Source organism: Mchenga conophoros, linkage group LG15 (assembly GCF_057382185.1).
Source record: "Mchenga conophoros isolate Kocher_MC1m ecotype Shallow Benthic linkage group LG15, M_conophoros_male_GT1.1, whole genome shotgun sequence".
Classification (NCBI taxonomy): Eukaryota; Metazoa; Chordata; class Actinopteri; order Cichliformes; family Cichlidae; genus Mchenga; species Mchenga conophoros.
The window spans coordinates 859,624-871,152 of NC_140540.1; the positions used below are offsets into that span (position 1 = coordinate 859,624).

The following is an 11,529-nucleotide window of genomic DNA, read 5'->3' on the forward strand; positions in this document are numbered from 1 at the left end:
GGAAAACGCTGGGTTGGCATGTAAAAGGGCATTTATTTCCTTCAAAGACCTGCAGTTCAAAAAAAGCGGCCTTCCGACGGCCAAACCCATCTGTTCTCTGATTGGATTGTTACATTTGTGATTGACATGACATTGACCAATCAGATGAAAGGAAGAAAAATAGGGTCAAAATTCGTACTTGTAACTTGCAGGGGTTTTTTGGGGCTAAGTCCACACACAAATCTTTTCACAGATACAAAGCTGATTTACAAGTACAAAATATTTATGACCACATTTTGAGCCCATACTACTTCCCTCTAATGTCCGAGTCTCCGTGCGCTCGGTGTAACAGCCTTATTGAGCAAAGAGTTCATTTATTCCACAGGTCAATGTTTGACTTTAACTACACTGCAAGCATGAATTTTACATGAATAAAAATTCCCGTTACCACTGATTAAAGAGGTTATAAATCCATCTTTATTTAAATTACATGAGATTAACAAGAAATTTAGGACACAGTTGATGTTATAATCGATCTCCATTCATCCACGCATGTGACTGAGACTGATGATCACTAATAAACAGAGTGAACACTGCGTGGATATGATCAGCAACAATCCACATGCCTGGCTTTAATTTCCTGTTCAGGAGGAGACGTTAGCGACCGTCCGTCACAGCGAGCCTTGTGCTGTGCAGCAGATATGACACAAGTTTGAAAATCCTGTAAACAGCTGACGGCGTCACTAACTCAAAGCAAACACGTGAAATGAAGAAGAAATATTTACAAATGACAAACTCAAATATTAATGTTTGAATGCACACAGGCAGGAAAAAAGACGCTAAGTGCCTCTGAGAGTAAGTAAACTGACGTATACAAAGGTTATATTTCACTAAAACAGAAGAATAAATAGACATTTTGTTCTGAAGATTTGAGGTGAGAACGTTTGAGTGAAACTGAGTATTAAAATCATGTCCACACACACCTTTGTGAAAATATATAACAGCATAAACTGAAACATTACAGCTTAGACACAAAAATAGTATCACAGAGTTATTTCAGCACACACAGCATTATGTAGTCCGACCCACGCTACAGATTTAAGCCTACTACTTTTATGTCCTTATAGCTCAGTAGAGCCATACCTAGGCTAAATTAATAATAATAATAATAATAATAATAATAATAATAATAATGTGGAATTAAAAAACCTTTAAACAAACAGGACGAACTGCAGTCTGGGCTCCTTACTGTCGTTCAGCCCATTACAGTCTTTCAAGTGTACTCTGTGTCAGTGGGAGTCCTCTCTCAGAGCGGAGCGCACCCTGGCCCCCAGCTGGTCAGCCGTCGGCCGGGCGTCCGGGTTTGAGGCGAGCATCTCTGAAAGCAGGGCGCACGTGGCAGGGCCGGGAGGGGGCGGCAGCGGGGGCGCTCTCTTAAACTTCGTCGGGATGCACAGCTGGAGCTCTGCATTCTCCCACAGAGCCTCTCCCAGCGGCATCAGCCAGCCTGAGCGTCCCTTGCACACGTAGGCGCCTGAAGGGGAAACGGGGAGGAAGACGGGTAGGTTAGACACGGCAGAGCGCCTCAGACCTCAGTGACTTTGAGAAGCTGGCGTGGAATATTACCAGGAATTACTAACAGGGTGTGCAAGATGTTCAGAGCACGACGAGACACACTTTATTAATGAGTCATTCATGGACTAATCAGAAACAACATAATTACAATTAAATGACAAGGAAAAACGTGGAACACAAAAGTGTTTAAATTAAATTGACGCTGGGATTTTCTTAGCTCTCATAAATTGCTCTCTTTGTGGAGACTATTTGTGGATGGCTCAGTAAAACTATTTCCCTTCTATGTGTCTGCATGTGGCAGACTGTTAGTATGCATGTGATAAAAAGCTTGTGTGACATTTCTTATGTATCGGTCCTTTACAAAGAAAATGGAGATTCAATAAGAGCTCAGGGCCAGCATTACTCCTTCACAGGAACAATCCATCAAGCATCACATGATGAACTGAGGGCTCTGATTGGCCCTGTGACACAGCATCAAGTGTAATCAGTCTGGCTTAGAGTGCTACGGCGTAAGAGTCGGATCATTATTAGCAAAGATGAGATGACGTTCAGGCACCTACTCCAAGGTTTAGCTAACATGACCCCAAGATGACGGAAACCCGTAAAGGTTCTAGCTCTGACTCCACGGACAGTAATCCTGTCACACGTCAGTTTCCTTGGATGCAAACACTTCCTGCACCTCACTTTAACAATAACTGTTTACATTAAAAAAGATTTAGACACACGGATGGTGAAACGAGTGTTTTCATGTTTAAATGTGTTCACAGACTGTGATTTGGTCACTACATGATGTCAACACTTTGAAAGGTGTTCAGTATATTTCAGCCCGACCTGTCCACAGGTGTCATTACATACAAGTGTATGTGCTTGCTTCTGTAGGCTGAACATGATCCTAACCCATGAGCAGAAAGAACTTCCTGCCTCTGATCTTCAGAATCAAAGTTGAAATATTTGAGCTTCTTTTCTTCCTTTTGCACCAGAAGATTTTGATAAGTGTAATCAAGAAACCATAAGATAAAACTGTGAACTCACTTGAACTGGTCATTTGTCATCATTAGACATAAGACAACTACATTAACTAACAGAAAAATGAGATTAATGGAGGGAAACTAATAAAGCCGCATCACTGTGCTGCAAAAATTTTAAAAAGTCATTTGAAAAGCATCGGTTGGTACTTTAGCTCAACACCAGGTTTTTGAGGTAGTGTGACCAAAATCACAGAGGACCCTAAGGTGACACATTGTTCATAAAAGCCTGAGGTCAACACTGAAGTCTGAGTAACGCTGGCCCGAGTCAGAGCCCAGCAAATCATTGCCTAACCTGACTGAGCAAAACGCCATGAAGGCTTTCCAGGCCTAAAGCACAGGAGGCTGAGTCTGGCTTTTCTGTGATTGGCTCCTCTCCGCTCCCCTGGATCGTTGTGTAAGCATGTGGGCGTGCACATCCTCAGACACGCTAAAGTTAAATAATGGAGCGTTATTTCTACCTTTGAAACACCTTCAGTTGAATCTCTCGGTTTTCTCTTTGTGATAGCTGAGCTGCTAAACTCTACTTTTTTTATTAAAGGGAAAAATGATCCACTCACACAACTCTCCAATTGTAAGCATCTTCTTTCAGCATAAACATCAACGACTCAGGGAAGTTCTCGGGCACTAAACTGGGGGATAATGCTTCACATCGCCCCGCTGCTCGGTCTCCTCTGAGCAGAATCGGGTTTGTGCGAACAAAATGAGACGTCGGTGTTGCAGCCATTTCATTACTCTCTGAGAGCAGAACAGCGCTCTGTGTTATTGTACGTCGAGACGCTGCACCATCCGACGGCCACGCGGGTTTCTGACGAGACATCAAGAAAAGAAATTAAAATCTCACTGCGGAGCTCCAGCGCATGGCTCGGTGCCCTCCTCTGCTCGAATCGAACTGCCAACAACTTTGGAGACGTTATACTTCCAATGCCACGGCATCAGAGTTTGATGACAATGCTGACGTACGAAAAGGACAAATTATGTTGTCATACACAAATACCAACTCATCTGCCACTTAGGAAAATATAGGCAATCGTCTTTAAAGCTGTAGCAACAGACTGAGGACTCATTCGTGTAAAACTTGGAACCACCGACTGAGCTGCTGCTGACCACAAAACCTCTCAGATCAGAGATTGTGTTTGACAGAGTTAGTGTGTTCATCTCTTCTCTGGATAATCAGTTTGGCTTCAAACCAAAGCGCGGCACTGACATGTGCATATATGCACTCAAGGAAATAGTCAGTTTGTACAGGGCTAAAAATCCATCTGTCCTCGTGTTTCATTGATGCCTCTCAGGCTTTTGATCGAGTGAACCACAGAAAACTTTTTGATAAACTGAAGAGACGGGGAGTTCCTCAATACATGGCGAGGATTCTCTCTTACTGGTACGCTCATCAGAACATGCAGGTTAAATGGGGAAGCAGTATTTCTGCCCCCTTTGGTGTCAGACAGGGTGGGATTTTGTCTCCAATTTTATTTAATTTGTATGTTGATGATTTGTCCATACAGCTGAGAGCCTGTAACACTGGGTGTATATTAAGTAAAGCACTGATAAATCATCTCATGTATGCAGATGACCTGGTTGTTTTTAGTCCAAGCAGTGCTGGGTTACAGGATCTTCTTAATGTCTGTACTGAATATGGTGTGCAATATGACATTGAGTACAATGCTGCTAAAAGTGCTGTTTTGATATGTAGAACCAAGCAGGATAAACAGCTAAATTTCCCTTTGTTTAAACTGGCACAAAAACCTCTTGAAGTTCTTAAAAAGGTGAAATACCTCGGTCACTTTATTACTGAGAAAATGAATGATGATGATGACATATACAGACAGCGGTGTAAGCTCTATGTGCAGGCAAATTCAGCTTTTGTTCACTTCCAGTTAAAGTGGCTTTGTTTAAAGCGTATTGCACACGCTATATACTGCCCCCTTGTGGTCATCCTACAAACAATGTAGCATGCAGAAGCTGCATGTTGCATATAATGATGCAATGAGAATCCTTTGCAGGATACCTAGAAGTGGTAGTGCCAGCCAGATGTTTGTAGCTGTGGGTGTTTGGACTTTTAAAGCACTTTTAAGAAAGTTAATGTTCAGTTTTAGAGAACGACTGGATGGTTCGAGTAACAGTATAATTTTAGCACTTACAGATCCAACACTGAGTGGTTCCCGTTACTCATCCAGTCTCAGAAAGCACTGGTTAAAGTGTTTGTGTATTTATTGATTTATTTTAAGTAATTGTGTTTTATGTATATTATGGTTTTATATTTTTACTAATGCTTTATATACTTATTTATATACATATATATATTTAATGGTGTATACCTTGTGTTGTGGGGGGTGGGGGGGAGTTGTGTGTGTGTTTCTTGTCTTGTTTTTATGGACATGAAGTCTGCCAATAAAGATTGAATTGAATTTATTAGCAGCGTCCTCCTGAAATGCGCCAACAACATCGAGAGTAACGTCCTCCTCTCCGCCCCTTAATGCTCTCTTGTCGCTATGGTAACGCATAAACATTTCTTTCAAAATAAGACGCACAACTACGACACGGGAAAGACCCAGGGAAACAGAGTTAATGATAAAAACCCTGAAAACCATCAATTTCACACCCGAGCCTCAACTCTCGCGGCCCGCTACCAAACCGGTCCGTGGGCCGGGGGTTGGGGACCGCTGTGTTAAGTTACGCGTCACACATCCAAATATATGACTTATATTTGATATCGTTTTATATGCTATTATTAGGAGGAGCTGGCAGAAAGAAAGCTGGAGTCTGAAGTTTGTACATTTTTTACGAATCATGCAGTCAAAGTCAAATCAAAGTTTGCTAACCTTTCCACAAAATATCGTTTTTAAAAGTGCTTTTATTTCTCCTGAAAGTTACACTGTCACCACTTTGCTGTTGTGGGATTCAGAGATCTCAGTTTATTTCTGAATGCTGCATCTCCCTCTTATTATGGCTCTTACTGAGTGGAGTGGGCAGCAGTCACTGCAGAGAACCAGCGATCATTAAAACTTTCTCAGGTCTGGAGCAAAGATGAGAGAATGGACGAACACGCAGATTTCTCAAATTCTTAATAAGATGGAAGGCTGAATTACATAATGTCAGCTTGTATTAAAATACAAGGTACTATAATCCACATCAGCATTGCATAAATCATCATTCATCTTTTTGCTATTTAGATCTATGATCGTACCATCCATGCTTGATAAATGAATGATGTATAGCAGCTGACATTTTTAATATGTGCCACTTAATTAAGGCAAACTGGATTCAGCGCGATGCATCATCACCAGGCTGACCGCACACTCAACCTTTCCCACCTTCCTGCGAGTGCGCCAAATAGTGAGGCAGAGGCTTATGGTGACGTCTTCTCTCAGCGAGACGCTTACCCAGTTGTTCCTGAGTCGTCCCTTCTTCCAGAAAGGTGATTCTCTCCAGGACCGCCCAAAACATCACGCCCAGAGAGAATATGTCTGCCTGGGCCGTGTAGGTCAGCCCGCCCCACACCTCTGGAGCCATGTAGAAGTCCGAACCACAGGTGGAGGAGAAGTGCTGTCTGGTCAGGCCGCCATCCACGGAGCCCTCACTCATTTTGCTCAGACCAAAATCTGCCACCTCGAGGTTAAAGAAGAAAAAGAAAAACCAGCACGCCTTCGGTTAGCTTACAGCTTGGGCTTAGTCTCATCAATGTGCCACCAATAGTTTTAGAACAGGGGTAGGCAACTCCAGGCCTCGAGGGCCAGTGTCCTGCAGGCTTTAGATCTCACCCTGGGTTAACACACCTGAATCAAATGATTAGTTCATTACCAGGCCTCTGGAGAACTTCAGAAATGCTGAGGAGTCGTTTAGCCCTTTAAATCAGCTGTGATGGATCAAGGAAACATCTAAAACCTGCAGGACACCGGCCCTCGAGGCCTGGAGTTGCCTACCCCTGGTTTTAGAAGGACAGTAAAAAGCGCTGTCCTTTACTTTTAATATCTGGCTTAGAACAAAAAAGAAAAGGAAAGAAAAGCTGGCACACAAAGTTTTTTTTCCTACTAGCCAACTGGTAGAAAATTAATCAACCATTGGGAAGATGGGAAACATACATATGCTATGATCATTTATATCAGGGTCCCTAATCCCAGTCCACGAGGGCCGGTGTCCCTGCAGGTTTTAGATGTGTGTCCTTGATCCATCACAGCTGATTTAAATGGATAAATAACCATCTTGAAGTTCTCCAGACGCCTGGTAATGAACTAATCATGTGATTCAGGTGTGTTGACCCAGGGTGAGATCTAAAACCTGCAGGGACACCGGCCCTCGTGGACTGGGATTGGGGACCCCTGATTTATATTATATCGTGACACGCTACTCTAATCTGACTTTGTATTCTATACAGTGACACTTTTATTTGGTGCTTGATCGAACAATGTGTGGGATGAGTAAAAATATTTGTAAGCACCAAAGAGATGTTGGCAGTCACAGTGGCCAAAGTTTCATCAAGACTCATCCACGCATCTAAGATGATTTACAAAGATACGTAAGGTCTGATCATTACAGAATGATGAGTCAATGTTGGTAGAGTGCTCTTTACATGTGAGGACATCACTTTTGGCTGGACATGCTTCATGACTTTCTGATGTTCTGTAGAGATGTAAGTGGCAGATCAACAAACAATGAAAGCAACCTGTAGCTGCATCTTAATTTAGAGTTTCATTTGTTCCACATATAAAGATAAAAAGTCACCAGATAATCTGGCTTGTTTGGGTTTACATGGATTTACACGAACACTTGATCTGTGATTTGACTTTCAGTAGAATCTCACTTCCTGGCTGCACTGCTGTGCCATAAATATTTTCCCTCTGCTTTGTATATAATGTGTTCATTGCTTAGCTATAAAGAGATCAGTAGAGCAATTTTGTTTCCAATTGTTTTCTTCATATTTTACTTTCTTATGTTAATTGCGTCTCAAGCAGACTGCTGCTGTGAAAAGCAAACACCCCCTCAGAGAGCAGAACTATTAAGCACTAATGTGCCTTCAAATTTGAACAGTGTGACTTTTCAAACAAAGCTTGACGCCACTTGATCTGAGATAAACACCGTCACATCTGCCCACCTTGACGACGGGGCCTTTTGGTGTCACACACACCAGCACATTGTCAGGTTTCAGGTCCCGGTGGGTGATTCCCAGGCTATGTAGGAAGGCCACGGCGCTGCACAGCTGTTGCACCACGTTGTGGTTACGCTGAGCATCTGGGGGCCTGGAGAGCAGGTACTGATTCAAGTCTCCTCCATCACAGTACTCCATCACGAGCCATAGGGCCAAGCAGCGCAGCGGCGCAGTCTGCTCTTCCTCCCTCGGGGCCGGTCTCTTCCTGACTCTGCTCTGAGGCCTTTGAGGGGTTGTGGAATCAGATGCATTTGATTCATCCTTGTTATGGAGATGAGCTCTGGCCTGCACAGTGTTAGTCCTGTCCTGCAGTCTGAAGCCAGAGTTTGTCCTCCTGGTGTTAGACTGAGGATTGGTCCTTTCCTGACTTTGCTTTGCTGTGACCACACTTCCTTTGAGCACGCTCTCAACCAGACGCAGGGGCAGTTTCCCTGGTTTTAAGGTCTTCAGGCTCCTGGACCCCGTCTGCAGGAGGCAGCTGTGCAGTGCAATGACATTGACGTGGTTCCTGGCTGTGGTTCTCATGGCCCACAGCTCTTGCAAGTAGAGTTCAATACACTCTGGGTTGCTGCAGGGCAGCCGCTTAATAGCCACCTTCTGTCCAGTTTTGGCCATACGGCCCTCAAACACCACGCCGTAACTGCCTCGTCCCACCTCCCTCTCTAAGGTGTAGAGCTCCTCCATCTCTCCCGGAAGCTGCTGTGTCTCCTGACAAACACAGATTAATGTTATACAATTAATATATATACACACCGTAAACAGCGCTTTAATATAGTAAGCAAGCGTTACATTTATCCATATCGTAGCTTATGACAGGAGAAAATACTAACCTCAAGTTGACGTTCAGGTTCGTAACGAGTCAACATAATAAATCTTAAAATAAAGCTTAACTGAAGAACAATCATGAACCGTATATTACAGACAATAACGCTTCCGACTGACCGTATGAAGGTGGTAACCGACGGCGCGTTTAACATGGCGCAGTCTGTGGTTTAAAAGGGCATCGAAACACGAAGCTCTTCCTACTTTGATTTCCGACTTACCCGGAACACTTCAGCTTCTTTTATGAGCGACGGAACGCCTTGAATCCTCCGTTTATTCAACTGGAGGCACTTTACACGAAACCATGTTCAACAAATACGAGTTTCTTTGTTGTTGTTTATGACACACACAGGAAACGCAGACGAAAACGTCACAAACTTCCGTGTCTAAGTTTCGGAACATCCCGCTCTGCCTATACACGCATCGTCATTGGCTAAGAAACCTCAGTACCGCGTTGTGATTGGTTGAGCGCCAAGTCCGAGACGTGTAATGTGATTCGAATTGTCCGAGCCCCGCCCACGTTGGAGTTCAGACAGGGAATTTGTTACGTCAAAAACGGACACCATTATTTTGGTAAATAATGAAAACGAAGGCCCAGATGGAGCTTTTATTTGAACGAACAACAAAAGAATTTGTCTGTGTAAACGCAAAAAAATTCGGTTAGCAGTTACAAATAGCTCATTTAAATACGGTTCTGGTGTTCTTTGTGTTTGATCCAACAAAATCTGTAAACAGCAAACAAAGTCAGTGTGGGTAGAACTTATCAGTATCAGTGTGGCAAAGTCGCATGCACAGAACTCACAAATGGACAAATGCACCATTTCAAAATGTTGTTGGGCATCGTTTAATGACTGAATCTCAATCTTTGAGAATGTCGAGAAGCTCGTCGGACGGTCTGCGGCTGCATTTCAGAAGCAACTTTAAAATAAATGAAATGCTGTTTTAGTCTGAAAATCGTTTCAGCCTCAAAGATTCACATGAACTCCAAAATCCCAAGTGTGACAGAGGTTATGTGCAGTGGCGTGTCTAGAAAATTTTTGTTGGGGGGGCCAGGTAGGGGCACAGATTTGGAGAAGGGTGGCAGATTTAATTGGCAGATAATGTTTTAAAAAAAAATTCTACCAACCCTTAACCATAATTCAATAATCCTATAAACCTAATAACCAAATGCACTTTTAACTCTTATTAGAATGAGATTTTAACCACTACGGTGCAAAGTTTTTAGATACTGCGTTGATAAAGTACAAGAGATACAATCAGTGCTTTGTCAGTGTTTACTCAGCAGTCAAGGACATCAATATTTGCATAGTATTTTTACTGACATATAGTGCACATATGTTTTGGGCAAAAACATTTTTGAAAATTAAAATACGAACATTTGTAACAAACAATTGACAAATTAGCCAATGCAAAACTTTATCTGCCTGTTAAAAAAAGAAGATAATCTTCTCACAAACTGGTGTTTGATTTTGAAACAGGAAAAAAGTGGGGAAACAACTGAAAAGACTAACATTTGAATGAAACCTGAAAGCAAGTAAATACTTTCTATGCTGCCTTATCGTAAACTTTGGTAATATTGATAAAGAACAACACTGGCTGATGATAAAATACAGTCAGCTGGCATGGTGACACTGCCAGTATTAACCTGCAGGGCTGGACTGGGACAAAAAAATTGGGCATTTTTACTACAGACCGACCCACCAGGTAGTAAAGCCATAAAGACTTTGACTGAAAACAAACCCTGTTGTGACAGTGATGTACAGTCTTGTTGGTATATGTATGATTTCTATACATTTTACGTCAGATAAAAACTTTGGTTGTAAGATTTAGATAATTATTTAATAAAAACTAGGTATTTTAAATGAGAATAAGAAAGAAAAGTATTTCTTTGTGCCCACCTTTCCCTGTTAATGCCCTACCTGGCCCCCTGGCAAAACTTTGCTAGACCCGCCCCTGCACAGTTACCAGCTGTCAGCTACATAAAAAAGGATCCTGGTGTTATTTATCTCTCAGAAACAGTTCATAACTTCCCTTCAACTCATTCATGTCACCTAAAAGGTAAACCTGTTTCTCCATCACCTGTTCAGCTCTGATGGTTCAGTAAGGACATCTCCTGGTTTCATCTTCATGTTTCCCTCTCACCACATATCTAAACAGACATCATGACCAGCAGCTTTACAGCTGTGGCTCCAGCAAACATCAGCTGATACTAGAAATTAATATTAAATACATTCTAACAACAGCTGATCAAGCTTAAACGTGCTGCTGTTGTTTAGCGCAACATCTGCTGGTTTCCTCTTTCTGGCGCAAAGTGGGCGATAAACAAGAGAGAAAAGCCGATCAGCTGATCATTGATCAGTTTCATGATTGAAGTAGCAACAGGAGAGGGAGGGGGGAGAATGAGAGAAGAGGCAGCTGTGCAGCATAACGACAGAATAACTCCAGCTTTGTGTCTTTTTTCCATTCTAGCTAAAGTCCGGGACAAACTGCGTCTCTTCTCAGCTCAATACGAAACGTGTAATATTTTCTCTGAATGAGGGACCATTCCATTTTTTTAAGGAGCCGTTGGCAACTCTACTAACTAACCTTATGAATAAAATAAAGTTCACTATCAGTAACATCATAGCACCCACCCAGCTGTATAAAAACTCCGTCAAACTGGCTAGAACGCAGTATGAGTTATTGCAACTGAGGGTAAAAAGTCAGCAACATGAAAATAAACTCCACCTAAACTTGGTTTATATCTGACCCAGATAGACTGCAGGTCATAACTTCTTACCTGAAGTTCAGTTCACTTGACACTCGGACTGGCGGCTGCTTCGGGTCTCTCCTCCTGCCTCCCCTTCCCTCATCCACCTGTTGCCTCTGTGGAAGCCCCGTCATAGCCACCACCAAACAACGGAGTTATTTCTACACATCGACCTGCATCTGGCCAATCCACCACCTCTCATTGTTCATGCCATTACAAAAAAAATAAAAAAT

At 42.6% G+C, this 11,529-nt stretch overlaps 1 protein-coding gene across 3 annotated transcripts; it reads right to left on the reverse strand.

Moving 5' to 3' along the window:
• Positions 1–439: 439 nt before the first annotated feature.
• Positions 440–8,941, reverse strand: LOC146557430 (serine/threonine-protein kinase pdik1l-B). 3 transcript variants are annotated; one of them, XM_085247437.1, is made up of 4 exons: positions 8,769–8,941; positions 7,672–8,433; positions 5,963–6,188; positions 440–1,513 (listed from the first exon to the last, which is right to left on the reverse strand). In XM_085247437.1, the coding sequence occupies exons 2-4, from the start codon at positions 8,407–8,409 to the stop codon at positions 1,269–1,271; spliced, it is 1,209 nt and encodes a 402-aa protein (XP_085103563.1). In that variant the 5' UTR covers positions 8,410–8,433; positions 8,769–8,941; the 3' UTR covers positions 440–1,268. The 3 variants fall into 3 exon arrangements, with proteins under 3 accessions (XP_085103563.1, XP_085103562.1, XP_085103564.1); XM_085247436.1 differs by lacking the exon at positions 8,769–8,941 and adding an exon at positions 8,556–8,702; XM_085247438.1 differs by lacking the exon at positions 8,769–8,941 and adding an exon at positions 8,668–8,687.
• Between the last annotated feature and the right edge of the window lie 2,588 nt (positions 8,942–11,529).